The sequence below is a fragment of the Sus scrofa genome, chromosome 8 (assembly GCF_054392235.1).
Source record: "Sus scrofa isolate SSC_HxYL_T2T_F1_AM1 chromosome 8, Sscrofa_HxYL_maternal_Yorkshire_Landrace_v2.0, whole genome shotgun sequence".
Classification (NCBI taxonomy): Eukaryota; Metazoa; Chordata; class Mammalia; order Artiodactyla; family Suidae; genus Sus; species Sus scrofa.
Genome location: NC_139390.1, coordinates 141,651,673 through 141,665,055, shown reverse-complemented (window position 1 = coordinate 141,665,055; position 13,383 = coordinate 141,651,673). Strand labels below are relative to the sequence as shown.

Sequence of the window (13,383 nt, the reverse complement as noted above, 5' to 3'; positions counted from 1 at the left end):
AAACTCCACCTAACGATCCTTTTAAAAACCCAGACTCCTGGATCCCACCATAGGTCTGCATCAGAATCTCTGGAAGAACAGGCTGTTGTTACAAACTTCAACCAGGCTTCAGCTCTTTTCAGAGTCACCAGAAAGACTTAGCTGATATTACAGAATTTACACCACCGTAACAGACCCCCTGGGCTGGGCTGGGGGCAGGCCGTCACTCTGCAACCCTCTGCGAGGAGCTTTATTGAGAACAGACAAACGGCAGCTCTGATCCCCAAAGACACAACCCGGAGTGCCTCGTTGTGTCTGGCAGGTGGTATGTTCCAAAGACAGCTGCGACAACAGCTCTGGTCCCTTACGCTCTCCAAGCACCTTACTGCTTCCCATTGAGAGCTAGACTCTGTGTCCCCTCCCTCTTGAAAGTGGGTGGACCTTGTCGCTGCCTCAGCCAGGAGAGTTCAGCAGAGGTGATGCTGTGACTTCTGAAGTTGGATCATAAGGATGTCACACCCTTTCATGTTCTCTTGAGATGCTGGCCCTGGACACCCAGCAACCATCCTGTGAGGCCTGGTTGATGTGGAGAGGACCCTAGGCCCTCAAGCTCAAGCCCAGAGCCAAGAGGCAGCACCAGCTGTCCTCCGGCCTGGGTTGAGCGACTCCAGTTCACACTGCATGAGCACAGACAGACAATCTCGCCCTGGAGCAGAAGTGATGGGTTGTTTAAGTCAGTAAACAGCAACAGCCAACTCTGATAGGGCATCTGTGGGGGTGAAATGTTGACAGGAGCTCCCCCTGTGGCGCAGCAGAAATGAACCTGACTAGGAACCATGAGGATATAGGTCTGATCTCTGGCCTTGCTCAGTGGGTTAAGGATCCAGTGTTGCTGTGAGCTGTGCTGTAAGTTACAAATATGTCTTGGATCCCATGTTGCTATGGTTGCGGTATAGACCAGTAGCCGTAGCCCCAATTTGACCCCTAGCCTGGGAACCTCCATATGCCATGCATGTGGCCCTAAAATGCAAAAAAAGAGAGAGAGAGAGAGAGAAAGACATGTATGGACAATCATTCCATACCTTGCAATATAGACATGTATCAAGTCATTGCATTGTGTCCAAAAACTAATGCAATGTCAGCTATATCTCAATTAAAAGAATGAAATAAAATACCAAGTTAACAAAAGGAAAAAAAAAAAAGGTGAAGTTCCCATCAAGGCTCAGCAGAAAGGAATCTGACTAGCACCCATGTGGACGTGGGTTCGATCCCTGGCCTAGCTCAGTAGGTTAAGGATCCGGCATTGCCGTGAGCTGTGGTGTAGGCTGCAGATGTGGCTTGGATCCCTCATTGCTGTGGCTGTGGTGTAGGCCAGTGGCTACAGTTCCAATTCAGTCCCTAGCCTGGGAACCTCCATGTGCCTCGGGTTTGGTCCTAAAAAGACCAAAAGAAAAAAAAAGGTATGCAGAGGCCCGAGGCGGTCTTGCTGCAGGGGTGGCTTTGGGGAGATGCGCAGTGGTGACGAGGGGTTCGCTGTGCAGCTCACGGCAGGAATCCTTCCCTTGTGCATCAAATCCACAGCCACCTCTGCACCGCCAGGCATTTAATCCCTGGAGGGTTGACTCTGTGGGGCTGCGAAGATGTGCCAAAGGCCATGCGGGCCTGAGGGAGGAAACCACACACTTTCCTGGGGCGGGGGGGGAGGGCACAGGGTAGCATCTGGTCTCCCAGTGCAGGGACAATCCAAATGACAAAAGCTTTTATTTAACAACATTTGACAAACTCCTTATTCTGGGTATTTTCCGACTCCTATAAAGGTCGAAAAGCAGAAGGCAGAATCTCTACACAGCCATCATCCCACCTCGACATTTTGACAAACCTGTGCTCATTTTTAAAAGAAACATAATACTCCATGAAGCAGCATCTAAAGACACAAGAATGGTTGAGGAGATTAATTTTTTAATGGCAGTCAGCTTAGCGAATAGCACTGGAAAGATATTTCTTTCAAAATAAGCCAGAAAAATAAAAATACTTGAAAGCCATTTGAAACCATATGATGAGCTGAATTAGTTTCTAAGACTTGAGGGGAGATAGCCAGCACTGAATAAATGCAGCATTTCATTTCAGCATTTTCTTCCAATGCAGTGTGAATCTGACCTATAGAAAGCAGGAAAAAAAAAAAAAAAAAGAAGAAAAGGAAAGAAAAGAAAGAATAAATGAATGAATGAATTAGAACTCATCATTTCTGTCTTTTTTTTTTTTTTTTCTTTTTATGGCCGCACCTACAGCATATGGAGGTTCCCAGGCTAGGGGTCAAATCAGAGCTACAGCTGCTGGGCTACACCACAGCTATGGCAACACCATATCTGAGCCACATCTGCACCACATCTGCAAACTGCATCACAGTTTGTGGCAACGCCTGATCCTTAGCCCAATGAGCAGGGCCAGAGATAAGACTGGCATCCGTACAGACCACATCAGGTCCTTAATCTGCTGAGCCGCAATGGGAACTCCATTCCCCTCTTTTTTTTTTTTTTTTTTTTTTTACATTATCTTCTTCCAACTATCAAAACTTCTATTCCTGAGTTTCCTGGTGGCCTAGTGGTTTAGGATTCAGTGTTGTCATTGCTTTGGCTCTGGGTTCAATTCCTGGCCCAGGAAATTCTGTGTGCTGCAGCCACAGCCAAAAATAACCCCCTAAATTATTCCATTCCACTGCTACCCTACTGCCAAATTGCTACATATTTAAAATCTATTATCAAGTAATGGGCCAGTACAATGTATTTGGAAGAGTCAGAACCACTAGTTAAGATTCGGATGAATCTCCCAAGTTATAGTCTTATTATGTTTCCTTATTTGAAAGTTGTGTTCATTTATTTGTCCACAATATTCATTAAGTGCCTACCATGTGTCAGCACTGTTGCTAGGTGGTTGGGCAAACCAAAGAATGCTCTGTGGATTGCCAGAGCTAACTTCTCCTATCAAACTCAGTAAAGCAGCAGACATGCTAAGGTAAGAGACGCCAAAAAGCAGACAGCCCAAAACATCTTTTTTTACCGCCTGGATGACCAGGAAACTGCCCCATTCTAAGTAGGGGACTAGAGCTACTTTGGCCTCAAATTCTGAGTCACGTTGGTTGCTAAGGGCTTTAAAAAAACATCACTGACTGGAAGAGAAACAGCAGCCGATTCTCAGGAGGTAGAGTCCAAGGAGGAGGAAGCTTAAGAAAACTCACCGTCTTGACTCTGCTTGAGAGTGAGGAAAGTGCCTCAGTCATTGAGGAAAACAATCAGAAGACAAATACTAGGACACTAAAATGGTACCAAAATGCGACCTGAAATGAACTAAAACGCTTGTGCAGAGGACATTATTTTGTGCTGCATGCGGCAGGACGACTAAGAGAGAGACAGATGGTGCCAGGGCAACCATTCATCACTGGGCAGCCAGAGGAAGACAGCATCCCGGTCAAACGCTCTCCGAGATCTCTTGGGAGACAGGACTTGTACAGAGAATAGCCATTTCCAGGTGAAAATGAAACTTAGACTACAAATTCCCTGGGATTGGCAGCAAGAGGTAGAAAGACAAAATTGGGTAAGCCACAGCCCTCTTGCCCGAGAGAAGGAGGAAGAACTGAAAAGATTAAAAATGTGACCAGGAAAGCTTCGGAAACTAGGTGAATGAGTGGCTGCCCAACTGTGACAGTATTGCCACCAAAACGTTGCTGCTCTTCTTCCCAAACGGGAGCTTTGGCGTTTGGGAAAACTGGGTCAATGGTGCACCCTTAATTGATGGAGACTAAGACAGCTTTCCAGGGAAGTGAATGGCCTGTTGCCCAGGTATCTCGACTACCTCCAGGCATGTGATGTAAGAAAGGCAGGCAAGGAAGACGTGCGGCAGGCGTGTACCAAATCCCAGAACTGCTTCCCACCCAGTCAGGGTTAGCCCTTTCCTTCCACCCAGAGCCTGGGACGCTGACTCCCAACTGATGGGTCTAAGCTGGCCACTTATGGTCATTTGCTCTCCAGCTGGGAAGGGCCGGCTCATGCATCTGTGAGAGGGCGTATCAGAGAAACCAGACGTCGTTCATAAATCAAGGGCGTCCTGCCAACGTACCCAGCGCCCTTTAGAAAGCATTCATCGCTTTTCTTTTCTCAATATCCCGCTTGAGTTGACAGAGGGTGCAGTTAGGGAAACAGTACAGCCACAGGAAGTCACTCATGATGGATCCCTGTTAAAGGCAAACAAACGCATCAGCCTGTAGCCTGTAAATACAGTCACAAAATTCCTTCCAGTTGTATAGCTTTTCAGAGATTTTTTTTTTTTTTTGTCTTTTCTAGGGCTGCATATGGAAGTGCCCAGGCTAGGGGTCGAATCGGAGCTGTAGCCGCCGGCCTACACCACAGCTCACGGCAACGCCGGATCCTTCACCCACTGAGTGAGGCCAGGGATCAAACCCTCAACCCATGGTTCCTAGTCGGATTCGTTAACCACTGTGCCATGACGGGAACTCCTCAAAGCTCTTTCAAACTGCATTTTAGGTCACTTGTTTATCATGAGAATTCTGTGACGGTATTTCTGTTTTTCCGATGACCAAGTCAACTGCCGTGCTAAGATCACATGACACATCAGTGACAGTGGCTGGTCTTGTTCTTCTCCAGCCAGGACCCTTTGCACACGGTCACATCATTTCAAATGATCTGCAGGTTATGATGACAGCCTGAGTCCTCTCTCTGGAGTGGTTCCCTTTTTTTCTTTGCTAACTGACTTTTAAAATATTTATTGATTTATTTAAATATTTTAAAATATTTATTGATTTATTTTCTTATTTATTTATGTTTGCAAATGTGTGTTCATTCATTCATTCTTATGGAGGTGGAATGGTTCCCTTTACTTATTTTTCTTTTTTCCTTTCTTTCTTTCCTTCTTTTTTTTCAGGGCCACACCTCTGGCATACAGAAGTTCCCAGGTGGGGGGTTCAGTCAGAGCTGCAGCTGCCGACCTACACCACAGCCATGGCAACACTGGATCAAAGCCGCATCTGTGACCTACACTGAAGCTTGTGGCAATGCTGGATCCTTAACCCACTGATGAAGGCCAGGGATCAAACCAGAATCCTCGTGGATACCAGTCGGCTTCTCCACCTGCTGAGCCACAACAGAAACTGCAGTGGTTGTTTCTTTTCTTTCTCTCTCTTACCTGCTGAAGGAGTGGCCCTGGCCAAAGGGATTCTCTTTTGCATGAAGGGAGGGGCAGGCCAGAGAGGCAGTATTGGGACAGCCGAGTCTCGGTTTGCAGAGCGTAAAGTGGAAACAAAGCAGAGAGCCAGCTACACAAATCAGTCTCAGGACTTTCTAGGCACTTTAGAGTCTGTTCTAAGGATGAAAAATAGAGATAAACTGTCTATAAATACACTTATTTAATGTGTGCCAAGGAGACCTAGCATAGCATAGAATCCTAGAGCTGCAGAGGCCCAGTTGCCAGCAACACAAATCCATCATGTCACTTCTCCATTGAAAAACATTTTAGTGGCTTCCCAGCTCCCTCAGGGTAAAAACTGAAGTTCTTATAATGGTCGGCAAGGCCATGATAAGGTCTTAGTCTAAGGCTCTGATGTCATCTTCTTCTGTAACCCCCCACCCCCCATACACTCTATTTCTGCCTCTCGGGCTGCTTGCTGGGTCTGCAACACCCAGGTAAGAGCCACTGGGCGACCTCAGCTCTAGCACTTTCTGCTGCCTGGACCTTCCCCGCATGCGTCAGCTTTGCCTGCTTTTAGGTCCTTCTTTCGGAGGTCTGTCTTCCTTCCTTTCTCTCTTTCTTTCTTTCTCTTTCTTTCTTTCCTTCCTTTCTTCCTTCCTTTTTTTTTTTTTTTTTTTTTGCCTTTTCTAGGGCTACTCCCGCTGCATATGGAGGTTCCCAGGCTAGGGGTTGATTGGAGCTGTAGCTGCCGGCCTACACTACAGCTCACAGCAATGCCGGATCCTTGAGGGAGGCCAGGGATTGAACCTGCATCCTCTTGGATACTTGCTGAGTACTGAAGGTTCATTACCGCTGAGCCACGAAGGGAACTCCTCTCAGGTCGTTCCTGGTAACCGTGGTTGTAATTGGAAGCCTTCAGCCCTCGATTCCTCTCCCTGCTTTATTTTTTTCCGTTGCACATATCGCCGTCCTGAGGTTACGCTCTCACTTAGTATATGGCAGTATCTCCATCCGTTAGGGTTTGAGCTCTATCACCACCGACCGTCAGGGTAATAACCGAGGAAGGCAAGAGTCTCCGACGGACGTTGTGGCAGGCGAAGGCTTAATGAGGAACCGGGACTCTCCCTCTCTCTGCAAGGTCCCCATCCATTGTAAAGGGGACAATGGCAACTGTGTGGTGAGAATCTTGGCAGGCACTACCTTTACCAAGGAATCAAAATTAAAGTTACCCCAATGGGAAGAATCGACCCCACGTGCTTCCTGATATAATCCATGGCACAGACAGCGTCGCTTCTGTGGAGTTGCTGCCAAAAGTGTGTAACCTAAGTCCCATCACGAGGAGCCATCTGACAAGCCAAACGGAGGGAGAGTCTACAAAATAACGGGTCTGTATTCATTAAAAAACAACAATAAAACCCATGAGGACTGAGAAACTCTTCCATATTGTCGAAGACTAAAGGAGCATGACAACTGCGCACGGTGTGTGATCCCAGGTTGATTGCGTGCTCATCTGAAGAATGTTTTTGGGATAATTGGTAAGGTTTAACTGATATTCATTGATTAGCTAATAGTCCCTGATTGTGATCATTGTATTGTGATAATGTAAGAGAACGTGTTTTTAAGAAACACCCACTGAGGGAGTTCCCGTCGTGGTGCATTGGAAACGAATCCGACTGGTATCCATGAGGTTTCGGGTTCCGGTGTTGTGGGGAGCTGTGGTGTAGGTTGCAGACGCAGCTCAGATCTGGCATTGCTGTGGCTGTGGTGTAGGCCAGTGGCTACAGCTCCGATTAGACCCCTAGCCTGGGAACCTCCATATGCCGAGAGTGCGGCCCTAAAAAGCAAAAAGAAATACACACTGAAACAGAGATAACAGGGCATCAAGTTTATAATGTACTCTCAAACGATTCAGAAAAAAACAGAATAGAGGAAAAAGAGAAAATAAAGTGAATGTGGCAAATTTTTAATATTGGGGAATCTGCGTAAAGGGTCTTCAGGAGGTCTTTGCACCATTTTTGCAACTATTAAGTCTGCAATTATGTTAAAATAAAAATCTCAGAATAAACAGACAAAAAGAATATGAGCTCAGTGAAGACAGATGTGTCTCTAGCATCTGTAAGAGTACTTGGCTTTGCCTAGCAGCACCCTAATAAGGTTCTAGGCACTCAGTAGTTCCTCTTGAATGAATGAACACTGGCTTATGGGTTCCCAGTGGCGCAAATGTGCCAGCTCTGAGGGGATCCAGGGCACACCTATTTTTACCCAAGGCTTTCAAAGCAACTGTGCCCATCCCGCAGGGTCCTCTGTCTGACTCCGAGTAAAACCAGGCAAGACCAAGGACCCTGTGCTGATCTCCAGCCTCACTTGCTCACCTCCAGCAACTTTTTCAGAGACACATCTATTGGAGCAATAAAAGATTTTATTATTATTATTTTGTCTTTTTGCCTTCTCTAGGGCCGCTCCTGCGGCATATGGAGGTTTCCAGGCTAGGGGTCCAATCGGAGCTGTAGCCACTGGCCTACGCCACAGCCACAGCAACGCGGGATCCGAGCCGCGTCTGCAACCTACACCACAGCTCGCGGCAACGCTGGATCCTTAACCCACTGAGTGAGGCCAGGGATCGAACCTGCAACCTCATGGTTCCTCGTGGATTCCTTAACCACTGAGCCGCGACGGGAACTCCAAAGATTTTATTACTGCAACGGGCATTTGGCCACATGGCCCTGTACATCGCGTTAAGCCCTTCGGAGGGTGGTGGGGAAAAGTCTAGGGTCAAGGCACGCCGTGGGGGCCAGTCACGGAGGCGCCGCGGGGCGGAAGGAGGGCCCGCGGGCTGCGGGGCCGCTGCCGCCGGCGGGGGCGGACGGGGACTCACCGGGATGCCGTACCGGGTCCGGTACATGGTCCTCATGGCGACGCTGGCTCCGCACAGGCAGCATTCGTTCATGTCAGAGGCGATCTGACACGACAGGCACAGGGGGAAGAAAGTCCCACAGATGCCTGCGAGGAGGGCGAGATCGCACAGAGGAGTTCGTCAGGGTCACCAGGGGCTGGCCGTCATCGCCCCGCTCTCAAAAAGATGCTCCCTCCGGAAACGGCCTCCACCGACCCTCTGAGAAAACTGTAGGTCGCCCGGATCTTGGTGTCCTGCTTCCGGGCCCCGCACTCCCGGAGACGGGGGGACATCCGCGTGTCCCATGGCAGGTCGGGTTTAACTGCGGCAGCTCCTGTCCTGCTGACCCGAGCATGACCAAAGGGCCCCTCTTCCGCGCCCTTCCGCGGGGATCCCGCCTGCCCAGGAGGCCGTGGAGTCAGAATGTCTGCCGAAGCCTCTGAAGACTGTGGGAGGGTGTTTAAGGGCCGAAGATGTTCAGCGAAGAGATAATTAGGAAAATGAGACAAGCAGTAGGAAATAAATTCCAGATGGTTATTCTGGCAAAGACGAGAGACCTATTAGGGTTATGAGACTCAAGTAGATGGCAAGGCATAGTGGTATCAAAAGCTTAAAAAAATGTACTGAAATTTCTCTTTAAAGTCTGCATAAGACGACAAAAGGGCTTAAGAAAAATAGCAACAAACAGGAAACTGTTCTCAAACATGCTCAGTATACGTTTATTTTGAAAAGTTCTGGGGTGGAGGGTTTTTTTGTTTTTTTGTTTTTTCTTTTTTAGAGCTGCACCTGCAGCATGTGAAGGTTCCCAGGTTAGGGGTCTAATCGGAGCTACAGCTGCTGGCCTACACCACAGCCACAGCAACGCTGGATCTGAGCTGGATCTGCGACCTACACCACAGCTCACATGACTTAACCCATTGAGTGAGGCCAGGGATCAAACCTGCAACCTCGTGGTTCCTAGTCAGATTCGTTCCCGCTGCGCCACAACGGGGACTCCTGGGGTGGAGTTTTGATGTGGCTGTATCCTAGATAAGAAAACCCTTGGTTTTTGATTGATTCTTGTAAGCAAAAGACTATCTCCGTGGAACTTGGAACTTACATCATATGCAAAAAAAGGGTCTCTTTCTTAACCTCGGAAGGAATGTCTGCAACTCCTTTGGCAATGGACAGACATGGCAATAGGAAACTGTCTCACAGAAAAGTGTGTTGGGTCGTGTGAAAGAATTAGAAGTCAGGAAAGCTAAAACCCTGAAAGCTTCCTCAAATGGGATGGCTGCAAGATCACAGGAATGTTGAAAACTGGAAACACTGGCCCTGCACTATAGGGAATGGACGAGGTAAAGAGAAGAATGGAGAAACGCACCCAGAATGGGCAATGTCCCAAAGAGGTAGGTGAAAAGAGGATTGACCTGGACAAGGACCACAAACTCAAGGCCAGGCAGGTGAAAGAAATGAGGAAAATGGGTTGGAAAAAACCACGAAAGAGGCCATCGTGGATGATGGGCATAACTACGGTGAATTGCAGCGGGCGGGTCCCTTTAATAGGATTATAGCTACTGCTCGGCTCCAGCTGACCTCTGCCAGAGGGGACCGAGGACTCCTCTTCCCACATTTCCCAAAGTATCAAGAGAAATTAGAAATTTAGATTGGGAAGTGAGGTTTTGAGGTGGAGTCTGATTTTTGTATGGGTCCCATGATTTCAAAACTAACACAGCAAGAGGGGTCATTGTCTATGAGACAAACAAAACACATCTGGTGGCCACATCCGCCCAGGGGTTCTAGCTTGTGACTTCTCAGTTCCAGATAGAACATGCGACCCAGGGAGAGGGTAAGCGAAGGAATTTTGTCATGTCAGCAATTTGCATGATGGCAGCCCAGGAGAAAGCAACAACTGTGTGAACTTACAAATCCCCATGTCATCACAGCAGTCAAAGACGCCGCTCTGCCAGTCACTAACCGCTGTGCCCCCGGCGCCGTATCTTGGCTGCGAAACAACTGGATTCATTTTTAAGACTGAGTTCGAAGGGGCGCGACCTGTGAAAACAAAACCAAAAATGTGTGAAACACCCAACTCTGCAGGTTGGATATCATGTAGATATCACTTCGGAGGACGTTTCACCGCACTTCTCCCGGTTAAGGGCTGTCACACTCAACTAGCTTAGCGTAACATTGCCAGACTATTGGCGTTTGTTTGTTTGCTTGGTCTTTTTAGGGCCACATCCGTGGCATGTGGAAGATCCCAGGCTAGGGAAATTGGAGCTGCAGCTGCCGGTCTACACCGCAGCAAGGCCAGATCCAAGCCACGTCTGCAACCTACACCGCAGCTCTCGGCAATGCCAGATCCTTAAGCCACTGAGCGCGGCCAGGGATCAAATCCCCGTCCTCAAGGATACCGGTCGGGGGCTTAACCCCTCAACCACAACAGGAACTTCCCTGATCATTTTTAACACCCCCCCCTTGACTAGGGGCAGGGCAGCACCCACTCCCATTATCTTTCGGCTCTGTCCTCTTCAGTCTTCCTCCGCCACGTTTCCAGAGAAGGCCCCAATCCAAGGACCTGCCATACTGCTTCCCAGTTCTGAGTGTGCACTGCTTTAATCCTGAGTGCTTGGTTAAAAATGCAGATACTGGATGCAGATGCAGTAGCCTAGGGTGGACCCTCGGTGTGTAAAATTTTTCAGGGGCAATTCGGATACAGCTGGTTCTGGAGACTTCTGTGTACGGGTCATATCGAACTTCCTCCGTCCTTCCTAATGCAGCCTCTCAGCTCTTCGCTTTGCCTGCTCCTCCTGATGGTCTGCTCTCAGATCCCTGCCCGTTGTCAGCTGGTTCCCACCAACAGCTGAGTGCCCGTACAACGGACGTTCACAGAATGATAAATGCCAGGGCACTTTGAACCGCACAGACACGGGCCTCTAATGCTTATTATCAAGAACTTGCCTTGTGACACAGACAGAAAACCACCCAGATGGAGAAGGCTAGATAATTATGGCCAAATCATACCAAGAACCATGTTTGAAAAGGCAAGGTGCTGAATATTTAACTAGAATCAGAGGGTCTCTCTCTTTGACTAACAGGGAAGATAGTGACATCTTTGCCGATACTACAGGACACGCTGCGGCCGCGTGGTTGGGCAGACCATAACTGAGCAGGCGCACGCAATGAAGGGCTGGTGGGGAGTCTCCCAGCAGTGCCTGGCACGCGGTAGACATGCAATGGGATGTTGCTGAAAGGATGAATCAGCAGAGGGGTGACAGTCGAGGTCAGGAAAATGGACAGGCGTCGCTTGCCCAACAGAGTGAATTTAAGCCTGTGCAAGGTAAGACACACATTTTCAGTTTCTGCATAGAGATGTTTTGTAGTTTTCACTATGACGGCGTCTTATTAGTTGGAATATTCTACAGAGCAGTTATTTTCCACGGGTTCTGCCTTAGAAAACCACTGTCATATTCTTAGCTGATATGTGTGATGTAACTCATTGAAATACAATAGAAAACTTGCTTATAACTGACAAATCATCTTTTTTTAAAAATTAAAAAAATTTTTTTTTTGCTTTTTAGGGCCGCACCTGTGGCATATGGATGTTCCCAGGCCAGGGGTCGAATTGGAGCCGCAGCTGCCAGCCTACACCACAGCCACAGCAACGCCAGATCTGAGCCACATCTGTGACCTACGCCACAGCTCCTGGCCACGCCTGATCCTTAACCCACTGAAGGAGGCCAGGGATGGAATCCGCATCCTAATGGACACTAGTTGGGTTTGTTAGCACTGAGCCACAGTGGGAACTCCCGCAAATTTTCCTTTTATTTTTTAAACTTTAGTGGAGGTAGGAATCACTTGATGGGGTTTTTAAGAACGATAGCCACGCAGTGGTTAATGAATCCGACTAGGAACCATGGGGTTGCGGGTTCGGTCCCTGTCCTTGCTCAGTGGGTTAACGATCCGGCGTTGCTGTGAGCTGTGGTGTAGGTTGCAGACGCGGCTCGGATCCCGCGTTGCTGGGCTCTGGCGTAGGCCGGTGGCTACAGCTCCGATTCAGCCCCTAGCCTGGGAACCTCCATGTGCCGCGGGAGCGGCCCAAGAAATAGCAACAACAACAACAGCAGCAAAAAGACAAAAAAAAAAAAAAAAAAAAAAAAAAAAAAAAAAGAACGATAGCCACTATCATGTCTCAGCAGTTAACGAACCTGACTAGCATCCATGAGGACGTGGGTTTGATCCCTGGCCTCGTTCAGTGGGTTAAGGAGCCAGTGCTGCCGTGAGCTGTGGTGTACGTCTCGGACACGGCTAGGATCTGATGTGGCTATGGCTGTGGCATAGGCCAGTGGCTACAGCTCTGATTGGACCCCTAGCCTGGGAATCTCCATATGCCACAGGTGTGGCCCTAAAAAAAAAAAAATGCAAAAGCAAACAAAACAAAACAAAACAAGAACGATAGATACAGACTCCCTGCCATGGTGCAGTGGGTTAAGAATCTGACTGTAGAGACATGGGTCTCTGCAGAGGTGCACTCGATCTCTGGCACAATGGGTTAAAGGATCTGCAGTTCCAACAGCTGTGGCACGGGTTGCAGCTGTGGCTTGGATTTTCAATTCCTGGCCCAGGACCTTCCATATGCCATGGATGCAGCCATAAAATTAAAAAAAAGATATAGCTCTATAACTGAATCATTGTGTTGTAGAGTAGAAACGCATACAACATCGTAAATCACCTAAAATGAAATACATTTTTAAAAAGAATGAGACCTCTTTGGAAATTTGGATTTCATTTCAAAGGTCTGCAAAGGGATTGGAGAATCTGTATGTTTAATAAGGAGTCAACTGCTTCTTAAGGGAGAGGGGTTGATAAAAAAGTAAGAGTGGTGAAGGGAACCACAGCTGTATTACTGCCTAATCGGGCTGCTTTTAAATCTAAATTGTATTTACTTGAGTCCTTCCCCAGCCACTGATTCCTCTGAGTACCAAATCAAAAGAGGACAAGAAGAGAAAAGCATAATTTATTCAAAATCTTTTTATCCAGCAAGCCTGGCTTCATTTGGGGTATTAGGTATCGTTACAAAGCCAGAGAGGATTTAACAGGACTTTGAATAAGGAGGAGAAACTAAGAGGAAAACACATCAGGTGGTTTTACAACATCTCCAGTAGGAAAATAAAAGACCCAAAACTGCAGAGACACTTGCTTCGCCCTGGAAGGACAGGCGTAATTTGCAGAGGAAGTGGTGGTGTTTAATTTCAATCAAAACAAGTCTGTTCTGCTCATTTCTTTGGCCCAGGACCCTGAGCTGGAGAAGTCCAAACATGTGATCTGGGAAC

The 13,383-nt window shown here is 48.0% G+C and overlaps 1 protein-coding gene across 5 annotated transcripts in view; it reads right to left on the bottom strand.

Annotated features, from left to right (window-relative positions):
- Window positions 1-1,921: 1,921 nt before the first annotated feature.
- The window catches only part of LOC100524999 (placenta-specific gene 8 protein), an 82,765-nt gene continuing 71,303 nt past the window's right edge, over window positions 1,922-13,383 (bottom strand). For 4 of the 5 annotated variants that reach the window (XM_084973707.1, XM_084973706.1, XM_084973708.1 and 1 more), the window contains 4 exons: window positions 9,977-10,105; window positions 8,054-8,178; window positions 4,093-4,207; window positions 1,922-2,136 (listed from right to left, as the gene is read on the bottom strand). In XM_084973707.1, the coding sequence (XP_084829833.1) occupies window positions 4,103-4,207; window positions 8,054-8,178; window positions 9,977-10,105 (359 nt within the window). In that variant the 3' untranslated portion in view covers window positions 1,922-2,136; window positions 4,093-4,102. The remainder of the gene's footprint in view (window positions 2,137-4,092; window positions 4,208-8,053; window positions 8,179-9,976; window positions 10,106-13,383) is intronic. The other variant, XM_084973710.1, reaches the window with a different exon arrangement.